Here is a 12,564-nt window from a genome sequence, read left to right as displayed (position 1 = left end):
TGCTAAAGATTCTTAAATTTAATGAAAGAAAATGTGGAAAATATTATTTTTAAAGATAGATACAAAAAGGCTCTCATTAGGCATAGTTCTGACTCTAGTGACTTGTAAGAAGAAATAAAATATGTATATTTCATGCATTTCCAAAAGTGGTGTTAAGGTCTATGATATACATAAATCAATAAAAAAGCTATTATTAATTACGTGAAACTGACTAGTGGGGAGCAGAAAATACCTTTATTGTAATTTGCTTTGTCTGAGCTCCATTTAAACACATTGAATTATGGTATATGTATTTATGTTAAATTTTCAGCAAAATTATTACATGTTTTGGTCATTACAAACTAAATATATTAAACTTAAAACAAATTACATTATAGTAAATCATGTGCCCACTAGTGTTCAAAACTGTAATATTCCAAGTCAATGTACAGACAGCCAAAGAACATAATTATTCTGCTTGAGCAATTAAAAAAACGCTGGTTCTGTTTGACTGCACAACAAGGTCATGTTAATGCACTATTAACACTACTGTATATGTAAATCGCATTGAAAGTTTACATACTGAAATGCCAATGCAAGCAGTGCTTTTCCGAATTATGGAAAAAAATATTTCCTGCATATGTGTGTCAACACTAATATTAATCTTCAGTTCTAGGGGTCTGGATACATAGGTCGGAATCATAAGAACACAGTTACTTGACCGATGGTTCTAACTTCCTGGAGAGAGCAGTAAGAATGAGACTGAACTTCTCAAACCGCTCCTTTTGGTTCAGAAGGGCCCCTCGACTGCCCCAGAGAAGTCGCAGCTGGAAGTCCGTGGTGAAAATCTGCACCAAGTCCTCATCGGGTTGGAACTCTTCAGAGGCAAAATGAGGAAACATTTTACAGACAGTCAACTTAAATGTTTACTTAGCAAGACGTGTGGTCATTATTTGCAAATACTTAGTTCAGTTCAACATGAGCGGCAGCAGGTGGCTTAGTGATTAGAGCTGCCACCTTACCATCAGTCCAAGTCCAAGGTTTGAATCCCTGCTCGTGCTACACTGCCCTCCTGCAAGGAACTTATCCCGAACTCTTTACTCCAGTAAAGTCACCCAGGTACACGACTGGGTAAAATAATTCTAAATAGCTTAGTATATAAGTGTTTATACGCTGTACTTTTCCGCTGAGCTGCATGAGGAGTGCTTAGAATAACATCTATGTGCAAAATTCAAGGATTCAGCTCTCTGTTCCCCAAGCTTAATGGAGACCAGGAAAGCTGGTCTTTTTGAAAGAACTGGAGCAAACACCTGCATATCCGAGAGCCCGAGGGAAACGTATGCATGCATAAACTGCCGCGGTGAGCTTCCAGTTGTATAAGTGCATGGAAACAGTGTCAGACTGCAGGGTAAGTAAACTCCACTTCTGTTGAGAAATTCAACTTGTGCTGTGGGACCGAGGGACGGAAGACAGTTAGTTACCCTGGAGGATGCACTCAGCGTTGGTGGCGCACGCTTCTGCATTCCACGCCATGACCCGAGCCATCTCTAGGTGCTGCAGTGTGGTGTCGCAGCCCAGGTCGTCGCTCTCCCATATGTCGCCATCGTCAGTGGCCACGGGGGGTCCCTCCATGAGTGTGAGTAGGGGCATCAGGAGTGGTACCGTGGTACTGTCTGGAGGAACAGCTACTGCGGTAACCAAGAAAAAGCAACATAACAGACAAAGTCTTGATAAATATTACAGCCGCATATCCCTTAAAGCGGAAGAAACAATTCCGAGCGCAATCAGTTTTTTGGTATTTATTGTAAAGTGAGTTTTTGTGTGTTGTCTTGGGGATATTGTGTGTACAGAAAACATCCTCCAAACATGCAACTGTAAAATTGCCGGGTAAGAATTTCCGCACGTAAAAATGTATGGTGACATTTCTTGGCGCTTAATTAAAATCCCCCAACGAAACGTTCACAAACAACAGCCACAACATTCTAGGAAAACAAATCATCCAACATACCGTGAGACATTATAACTCCTTTCATCGCTGGAAAAAATGTTCAGTATGTCTAGGAAAGGTTCTGACTGAGACGTTATGGGGTAGAAAAAATTACTTACTGCTGCCTTCGTATAAACCCTTGAAAAAAGGCTTGAGGCACTTGTCATACATGACGGCAGTCTGCGGGTGTTTCCTTCTCAGACTGGTCCAGCTGTGCTCTAACCTCCGTATCTGTGGGAAGTGGGAGGCCCGGGTCACCGCGGTGAAGGCCTGAAGTGTTCCAGGAGTGCGGCCGCAGCGCAACACTAATGTGCTCATTCACGGGGCTCGGTACCCTTTTCAATTACGCTCCTCTCATTTGTCCTCTTCAAGAGACCCCAGTAATTGTGAAAACATCATAAAGGTATTTCTTGCATAGTGACACAGTCACGATGCGAATTAAACAGCTGTTGTGTCGCCGACTTAATCGCTCTTAGCTTTCCATGAATTAAATTGAAAGGTTAAACAGAAAGAGGTTTGATACTAATTTGTTCTGTTCTGCTTCTGGACAGAACAAAATGAATGAGACATTGTCATGGCACTCATCCAGCAATTTTCTTAAATCAATACAGCTTTCATTTCATACAACTGAAAAGGCATTTCAGTTCTTCTTGCTCTACGCTCCGTTCAACAAGGTTTGAACCATGTGGCTCATTCAAGAAACAGCTATTACAGTAAATTAACGAAGATCTCAGCTGCAGCGAAAAAAACCGCACACGCAGCACTCTGCAATGGCCCGGACTCAAAGCCCCTGATCAATAGGCATGAATCTTAGATCTGCTGTATTTAAAGTTAAAATGCAGGGTAATTCATCAGTCTCTTGAGGAGTAGAATACTGTGGAACGCAGCGCCGTGGGTCTGGATGGAGCGAAGAAGGACGCGCAGGCAGCGTTCGTTCTGAACGTTTTATTAGAACAGCGGCACGCAGGGAAATAACGCTGTCGGTCCGAGGTTCCCGCTTCCTCCAGGACCTGTGCCTCAAGCCAGTCTTCCCAGCCTACTTAGCACTCTCTAGGTTCTCTTCAACATGCTGCCAAACACACTCTACCCCATTAGTTTCCCCATGAATCACCCTAGTGGTTGAACCCTCTAGTTACAGTTTACCCACAATTCAACTATTCACATTAAACAAATCTTCCCGTCCAAACACACAGTAACACGGCTCGTTACAATACATCTAACTGCTATATGGTTGTCCTAGATGCCCCTTAGACTCTCGCACTGGTTACCTGGAGCATTTCCAGAGCCTTCAGAATGGCAGAAAAGGCAAAGAGGTCCCCCATGGAGTCCTTCAGCTCCCGGGCTATGAGAAGAAAGCGGTTGAGGGCAGCAGCCCGCTCCTCCGGATGACCAGTGCAGGCCAGGATGGTTACTGCCACCCAGAAAGCCATGGTGCTGTGCCTGGAGATAACACAACAGGCCATTTGAAACTACGTTTTCAAAATGGGCTTCCACATAAAATATGTAATGTCACTTATCAGTGAGTGATACATACTAATTTTCACTGAAACTTTCTGGGTAAAGTACCTTCTATGAAGATGTATCAGTAGTTTCACTGCTGGATTTTGGACCTATACCTTTTCACTAATAATTAATGTTACTTAATTACATGCCATTATTATAGAGTCATGATGATTTACTGGATAAAGATAACTGGTAATGTTAAACAGCATTTATCCAATCTAGCATTTCACACGCCCTGTTTCAGTTCTCAGGCTTTACCTTTCCATCAAGTCTTGACGCAACTGTTTGCCATGGGGAAGGGTCACAAGCTCCAAGCCTGAGTTCACTCCCATTTCACCTTTGACCTCTTCAGCAATATGCAATATTCTTGCAACCTGATGAAAAAAGGAAACTTATACATCTACAGTATTATTTATGACATTGTGAGTAAATAAAATAGTAGTCAAGGAATGAACTTGAAGATAAAAATCTATTTTACAAACTGGCAAATACACATACAGCAACAATGAGTTTACATTTACTGGTTTTACTTTTTTGCCTGATATAAGCTGAAGAAATATTAACTGTGGATGTGCTTCTTTTTGCTTAAACTTGACAATAAACAACAACTGCTTGTATTTAGTGAATGACAGTTCAGCACGCAGCATAATGAATCAGCTAGTAGCATGCTATCTGGGGAGTACCACAATTGACCTTATCCTGGTAAGCTTCTGACAACTGTGACCCTGACTTGGAAAATTGTTTAATGATAGTAAGCGAGTGATAGTTCAGTACCTTGCAGTCAGCCTGTAAAATGTGCTTTGCGATGGTTCTATGGTTTTGACGGTCCAGCAATTTGTTAATCTTCTTCAGTAAGGACATTTCAAGAGGTTTGTTCTCAAAGGGGAGGAGCCTTGATCTGAACTCTCTAGGAGAAAACGCTGATGTTTTCTGGAACATAGGTGGTTGGAACCATTTCTTTTTCTGTTCTTTTTGGTGTAGTTTATTCATTTTTCCTTCCTCTGACATCCCTTGTAACAACATATGGCCTTTCTTCTTGCCATGAACATCCAGAACATCAAGGTCAAGGCAGTGAAGATTCTGGTTCAGCTTAGTAAGACAGGCTTCAGGCTTCCGCTGACAACTGTATTCATCTTCATCTGTCTTCAGCCTTTCCATGAAACCAGTGTTAGAGAGAGGAGTGAAAAGTCTGTCCTTCAGAGCCAGGCCAAAGGTTCTCCACTCACCAAAGTTCAGGTCAGAATAGCAGTGTTTCAGCTGTTGTGCGGATTGGAAAGAAGGGTCAAGGAGTTGTGTGTGGAGGACATGGGCCAGCTTCCCAGAGGAAGCCTTTCTGGGTTTGGTGGGCAGGTCGGAACACAGGTGATTGCCAGACATCATGAAGGACACCTCAGTCAACCCCTTATAGGCCATCCTTGACATAGGGGGGCTCAGCGGTGGCTCGTTCCCCATCCGGAACAGTAAAGGCCTGGTTCCTAGCAGAGTCTCCATGCATTTTGTATTCAAGCCTGTGGAGGAGTCATGTCGTTAATATCAACAGAATAGTTCTTCAGTTGTACTTCAAAATAATACAGCATAGGCAGTTTTGGTCAGCAAACCTTTGGAAAACTCAGATACACTATGAATAAAGAATGGAAGAACAGAGGAATAGTGGTGTATATTTCCCCACTCTTTATTAAAGAGGTGATTCATCCTTCCTACTTTTTTCTATAAAGAATGAGTCACCTGTGTGCCCCCCTCTCTTTTCTAGAAAATAATCAAAAATGATTCACTTCATATATATGGATGTACATCTCAGGTGTCAATGAAAAGTGTGAATACGTGTGGCCAAGCAAGGCAATACTTGGATGAAGAGTTGAAGCAAAACAACCCACAAGTGCCCTATAACTCCGGGAACTGCTACGGAAGAGCTGGGATGTCATATCGACTCATTGCCTGATCAAACGTGTGAATCAAATGCTTCCTGAAAACAAACTCGTTTCAATCAAGTGGGTGATAATTTTGACTGGCGGTGCAAAAGGAAATGTGCTATTATAGTTGCTGAAGCACCAGAACGTCAAACAGATAACAGATTATGAATGATGACAATCCGTGCTACCGTGATGAAGGATGCTCTCTGACTGGCAGGATGTGAAGGTTTGCCTCCTGTTCGCACACATTGGCTGGCTCAGACACCGCTCTTCTGTCCTGTGGAGGGGAGACATGATTTCTGCTCATAGCCCCCCATGAGACACAGTGAAACTTATTAAACATACTAAATTGCACCTGTATTAAATAAATAATGATGTAGCAGGGTTAGCCAAACGAAAGCAAAACTTCTGACATACCATGTGTAAATAAGCATATCATCATTTTTACAATCTGAAGGCTGCTTACAGCAGTTAAAAAATTGTCATTTCCATTCCTGACAATTCCTATCCGAGAAACATTATTTAAAATTTAATTCAAGGGATTTTAAAGAAAATTCCATTTACATTCTTATCTTTCAAATGGTTTTCCGATTTGTTGCATTGTTTAGAAGATGCCCTATCAATCTAGCCTGCTGTGTTGTAATGAACTTGGCTGAGTTGCTTCTTTGGCCCTGTGTACCCACCTCAGGAGGTTGCCATGGTAGCAGGGACGTCCCTGGTTATTCTCATTTAGGATGCTGACACACAGGCATCTACAGGGCTCTGCCCTGTGCATGAGCAGCACTGCCTGTGACCCGTAGATTTCTTCCAGACAGCGGAGAGGCAGCCCTCGGTTTACAGGTTGGGAGATTATTGGCCCCACCTGTTCTGAGAGGGGCTTACAGTTACCTACATAGTGACACACCAGTGCTGGCATGCTCTTACAGGCCTCCCCCTCCAGCAGATACTGGGCTTGCTTGTAGGCCTCGCTTGCCATTGCCACCCCCTTGGTGATCTTGAAGTGCTGTGGTGTGTCCTTCCACTGGCAGGTTAGAGTGTAGCTGCCCGGACTGGACAGGGGATCACAGTTTGGGAGGTTGCCGTCCCTCGTGATCGGGTGTTCTCCTACCTAAAAGCAAACAGCAGCTCTAAAAGGCACCTAATCAACCAAACATGTCTTCCAGAAATATTTAAAATATTAATGGTGCCACGCCCACACCATCGACGCAAAGAAGAACACCTGGGGGCACCGCAAGGGGAGACGCATAAAAGGCTACAGAATAGCAGTAGCAACTGCGGAACCTCGTTCAGCCATACAACTCGTTACTGTGTGCTCTGTATTGCTTACCTTCCTTGTTCTCCCGTCCTCGCCCCTGTTCCTTCGCCTGACTCCTGACCTCCCCTTCGTTGCTTAGCGGGTTCTGACTATTGCTTGTTTCTCAACGACGACTTTAGATAATCCCTATAACCACATTCGCACATCGACGACCTTGCCTGTCTTGAGACCACGATTCTTGGATTCCCCTCAATAAAGTCCGGTGCTCTTTAATTGTGTCCGACCCCCTACTTCCGGCAAGGACCATGACAAATAGAGGCTTTACTTTCCATGAAAACAGTCCCTCTCTAACTCTTCCAGGACTTAGTAATGAGAAAAATGTTTTCAGTTCCCTCTCCACAATGAAGAAGCACCGGGATCTAATTAGGCATGCATTCAATCTTATTTGAAACAGTGACATTAACAATAAGTTTTTAAAAGGTAATATCTGCGAAAAATAAGGGCAGTGCTGCTATACTGAATTTCCACTCAGTCACAGCGTTGCTCAGTCACCATGAGGGCTACAACAGCACATTTCCCAGAAAAGCTCTGCCAAAAAAAGTTTCTAGACCGTATAAGGCACTTACAGTAATAATATAAGTAATAAGTAATGAGTTCACAATATCAGTATCCTTTGGAGATATTTACTGGCATGCTGCACAATAGTTACAAGCACAACTGTTTATAAAGTAGCAAAAAATGCATTTATGACACACTGGAGTGCCACATTATTCATAGAAAATAAATCATAATTGTAATGGAGGCAACAATAGCAATTATTATAATGGCTGATGGGAAAAGCTCTGGATTGCTGTAATACTACATGGAAAAGAAGCATTTACTGGAAATGTCTTCATGGATGAATGCATTTTTTAATGAAAATGTATTAAAAATTGAAGTATGACATTTACATTTGAAAGTTTATGTTGATTCAGCAAAAACTAGTTCAAAAGTAAATACTGTATAACGTAAATTATGGTTATATTCCTTCCAAACAAAGTGGAGATCTTTTGATCCAGTTCAGCACCCACCTGTAGGGGTAGGGCTCCGTGGTACCAGGAGTGATTGTGAGGCTCCTCACTGCTCCACTTCAGCTCCACCACCAGCTCCTTGTGAAGCTTCTCTGCACTGCTCTCCAAACTGGCACTCTCCTGGGTGAACTGAAGGGTAAAAAACAAACAGTATAGTATTATCTCCACAATAATCCCATTGATGTTGCAACAGTGACCTCTCTTAAAATGTATCTTCATTTCACTTCTTTAAGGGCCTCAGTACGATCATCACAGCGTTCATTGCGTAGACCATCTGAAAGACCTAGGAGGTCCACCTTGAGGCCTTCCAAGTACTGTTGTATATTATGTCATGTGAAATAAGAATGCAATGAATGAATTAAGTAAAAAGTTTGAAGATGGCCAGTTGCACAGTTGGTAACATGAATGGCAAGAAGCATGGAGACTGTGATAAAAATTTTAAAGATACCAATGATAAATCTACAAATTAAGGGACTGAACAGACAGGAGGTCAAAACCTTAAAACATGCCTTCAGAAAGTCACCTAGCATGGGCTGCTTCTGTAGACAAGTGCACATCTTTAAGTAAAGTCTGCATTGATTAGTGCTCCAGCTTTGTGAATGTGATGCATTGCAAAACAGGTAGCAAGTCCCTAATAAGTCTATAACCCATCTGCGACCACTCTTCCCTGCTACAGTATACCGAGAATGACTTCATAGAGGTCAGGTTGAATCCTGACCTATCTGTCTGCATCTGTCTGCTCCAAAGTAAATGTGTGAATTTCCTTCACAGCTCAGAGCTGGAGTTTGACAAGACAGCTCCCATCAGACCCAACAGCCGCAATGTCATTGCAGCGTTTCTGGTCTCACTTATCGCCTCTGGAGCCAAGAATAAGACACGTGGAGCAACAAATGTGACCGTGTTTCGACCCATATTGTCCCAGAGGCAAAACATCCACGTGTTGTCCTCTTCATTCCCATAATCATGAGGAACACCTGGGGAAACTGTCAATGCACAAGGTGTTGATGGACGACTGCGAGGAATAGGACATGGGGGGTGCTAGATGCATGTCTCCTTTGGGATCAGTTCTCTCACAATATGACATGTGTACATTCACATGTGTTGACTATTATTAGATGTTTACATAACACGCTTTTTTTTACAGAAAATACAAGTAAAGCCCACATGAGCTGCAGATACATTGATATGTTTGTTTTTTTCCTCTTAATAAGAAAGATGATTTCATGAAAGCTCGAGAGAGACTTTTGTTTGTTTTATATTATACTGTATTTCCTTATAATTACAATTGCTTTTTAGTTTATCACTTTTTCAGTTTATTGTTTCTTTACAGTACTTATCACTTTGTTCTAGGTCTAGGTCTGTGCTGTTTTATTGGTATTGGTATTAGTGGTATTTGAATATTTTTAAAATATTTATTGATGTTTTATGCATCTGTTCCTCTTGATATTTCATACTATATATTTTAATCTTTACTTTTCGTGCAAAGTGAAGGATGTTGCAAGGGGGGTGTGGTGGTTGAGCGGGTTTGACCAGGTCCTGCTCTCCGGCAGGTCAGGGGTTCAAGTCCTGCTTGGGGTGCCTTGCAATGGACTGGTGTCCTGTCCTGGCAGTGTTCCTTCCCCCTCCAGCCTTGCACCCTGTGTTTCCAGGTTAGGCTCCAGTTCACCATGACCCTGCTTGGGACAAGTGGTTTCAGACACTGTGTGTGTGTGTGATTTCTGCAAGCCATACATCTGATGCCACTAGGAGGAAAGGAGATAAGTTTTGCTGCTGTCCAATTTAAACAGCAACCAAAAACAATGGATAATGCGACACTTTTTCTGTACACACAGAGACAGCCATGGGCACAGGTCTGCTGTCTGCTGCCCGCTGTCACTTTTCATTTCCACTAAGTGTCACACAGTGACTGATGTCTGTTGTGCCTGTACAACACCCAGATCTAGGACCGCACGTTAATGAAGCCTTGCGGTTCTCTGCAAGTTGCAACTACTTTGAGAAGGCCGGGGCAGCATATGTGGACTGCGGCTTGTGAAGACAGAGCAGGAGATTGAGACCTTGTACCTCAAGTACTGCAAAGTTCTCCTGGCCAGCTGCATTCACACATACACATTCATTCTAGAGTCACTCTCACTCTATATCAATAAATGTTTCCTAACTCCAATCCAGCAGAAAGTTAATAATATCAACGTTTTAGCAGTTTTAGATTTTCAAACAAGTTGGCAAACCTTTAAGATATACAGATATATTGTCAGATATTGTATAATATAATGCAATATACATCATAATATATCTGAATAATATTTCCATTTAAGGGTGATATATATATTATATATTATACATAATATTTCATACGTATGGATACAGTATATTTGTATGTATATCAATATCATGTATAATAATATGTTGTAGTATGTAAAATTACATAAATGTAGTATTCTATTTTCCATTATGTTCATAATTTATTTTCTTTTAAACTGAACTGCTAAACAACAGATACTTACAGAGTAACATTATTTATACGTTAATGTAAGATGGAAGTATTTCCAAAACTCAAAAACCAAAATTAGCCAGATAAAAACCATAATATATCAAAGTTAGGCATTAAAAAATATGAATATATATTTTTTTCATGCAAAGGAAAGTAGTTTGCCTGGTGAGTCTTTCTTTATGGTTTATAAACCCCACAATTTCATGGCAACGAGTGTAAACACACATAACCACAGACACGTAGAATATTCATGGGGCTACTGAGACCACTCACACACCAAATATTGTGTACAAAAACAGGGATGTGTGAGAACACATCTTTCCATGATATTTCGACACAGCTCTCCATGCGTATTTAAGCTCCCACGGTATGAAGGTTTCCACTAGTCTCATGTACTGAGACACTTTACACGACACGCTCAAACACCGAGAGCACACGTGACTCACCTGTGCTTTGATGACCGAAGGCTTGTGGTAAAAGCAGCAAAGAGCAGATGTGATGTTCTGCAGGACCGAGCATCTCTCAGACATCTTTCCGATAAACTCACTATCCCAAAAAAGGCAGCGCATTTTTACTCAGAAAAACAAGACTGTTTCATGAAATCGTCAGTGACGAGCGAGGAAACCCTACGATGACTCCCAAGCGATCTCTGTGCTCCTCCCTATGAAGCCGCCCAGCTCCTGTGTGTTCCACCAAGCTGTGGCCCTCTTCGCTGCTCCAAGCATGAGCAGATGAAATCCCCACGTGAGCTCTCCCTCGCACAGAAGAAATCCATGCTCACTGGGAGTGGCTCCAGCGCTGGTTCCTGCCCATCGCCCACACCTCCCCGCAGTAGCGCATGTATAACATGTAAATCTCACACTTGATCTTTTAATCTTATTTAAACCTTCATTTCCTGCCCGCTTTCTTTCTGCTTCTTTGTCTTTCTCTCAGACACACGCATGACATTTTGTGTTCTCTGGAGGAGCATCACAATTATTTCTATTCTTTATTCTGCTGACCCTTTTGTCTAAGGCGACTCATAATGTTATATAATTACCTTCACACCAATTTACCACTTTAAATGACAGAATGTTCTTATGGTATGTATCCAGAGTAAGTATCTTCATCAAGGTTATTAGAATGGAGGCAGGGATTTGATCCCAGCACCTTCCCATTGCAAGACTCTAAAGACTGCTCTAAAACCCATGCTCCCTGCTGCTCCTTATCAAGCAGTTACACTTATAAAGGCATCAAGTGATGCTCTACAGGTGATGCAGGGGGTCTAACTTTTAACCTGTGTTGCTGATTCAGATCCCTTGAGGGGCCCTGTTGTTTTACTTTCTAAGAAGATGCTAAACCTGAATTTCTGCAGCTGTTACAACAAGATTAAACTTGCTGTAAAGCCAGTCCCAGTCCCAGCAATAAAGTATAATGGGCTATAAATGTGTTTCTCTAGATTCTGTTGGCATAGTTATAATACCTTCACAAAGGATGAAGGCTGAATTGTATGCATTATAGTTTTTATAAATATTGTTTTATCTATGGGGGTGCGGTGGCGCAGTGGGTTGGACCGCAGTCCTGCTTTCCGGTGGGTCTGGGGTTCAAGTCCCGCTTGGGGTGCCTTGTGACGGACTGGCGTCCCGTCCTGGGTGTGTCCCCTCCCTCTCTCCGGCCTTACGCCCTGTGTTGCCGGGTAGGCTCCGGTTCCCCGTGACCCCGTATGGGACAAGCGGTTCTGAAAATGTGTGTGTGTGTGTGTGTGTGTGTGTGTGTGTGTGTGTGTGTGTGTGTGTGTGTGTGTGTGTGTGTGTGTGTGTGTTTTATCTATTATGCCCAGTCAGACAGTTCTTGACATGGCATTAGTGCTTAACCAAAGAAGAGTTCACAATGTACTTTTGAAATACTGTGCTCAATGATGCTGAGCAAATGGTAGCTTTTTTCTTTTTGCCTGAAACTTCATCTGAAAAAATATAATCAAGCGAGCAGGTCTATAGGTGTTATGTCAAAAAAGCTTAACTGCATTGTGGGAAAACCTAAAGATGAATGACATGCTGTGATTTTATATGTACCCATTGCTAAATTACTTTCCTTGAAGGAATTGCCTCCTACTTGTAAAATATCACAATTCCATAACTCACACAACTGAAGTCAGATCTAGAGTCCGATTCTAGATTCCAGTTTTTGAACCCAGTTATTTGGAATTATTGCCTTGCAAGTTTTCAGCTACATTTCACCAGAATCCACTAAGTTCATGCTGTAGCCAGTTCAAAATTTTTGCAAGCATTTTATTGCCTCAGTGAGAAAACAGTCGGTTGTTACTGTCTTCTCCAGTCCATAAATACAATTAAAAAATCCACTCAAAAGGACAAAAGTAGATGAAAGAAAGTGTG

The 12,564-nt window shown here is 42.0% G+C and overlaps 1 protein-coding gene across 1 annotated transcript; it reads right to left on the bottom strand.

Annotated features, from left to right (window-relative positions):
• Window positions 1-272: 272 nt before the first annotated feature.
• On the bottom strand, window positions 273-10,831 carry LOC108934949 (breast cancer anti-estrogen resistance protein 3-like). The gene is made up of 10 exons (XM_018753186.2): window positions 10,639-10,831; window positions 7,705-7,833; window positions 6,063-6,487; window positions 5,568-5,656; window positions 4,244-4,977; window positions 3,728-3,843; window positions 3,235-3,406; window positions 2,086-2,197; window positions 1,461-1,667; window positions 273-856 (listed from the first exon to the last, which is right to left on the bottom strand). Exons 1-10 carry the CDS (start codon window positions 10,759-10,761, stop codon window positions 693-695), a joined length of 2,271 nt encoding a protein of 756 aa, XP_018608702.2. The 5' UTR covers window positions 10,762-10,831; the 3' UTR covers window positions 273-692.
• Window positions 10,832-12,564: the final 1,733 nt, after the last annotated feature.

The sequence above is a fragment of the Scleropages formosus genome, chromosome 3 (assembly GCF_900964775.1).
Source record: "Scleropages formosus chromosome 3, fSclFor1.1, whole genome shotgun sequence".
Classification (NCBI taxonomy): domain Eukaryota; kingdom Metazoa; phylum Chordata; class Actinopteri; order Osteoglossiformes; family Osteoglossidae; genus Scleropages; species Scleropages formosus.
The sequence above is the reverse complement of the archived record's forward strand: the minus strand, read 5'-3'. Positions and strand labels throughout refer to the sequence as shown.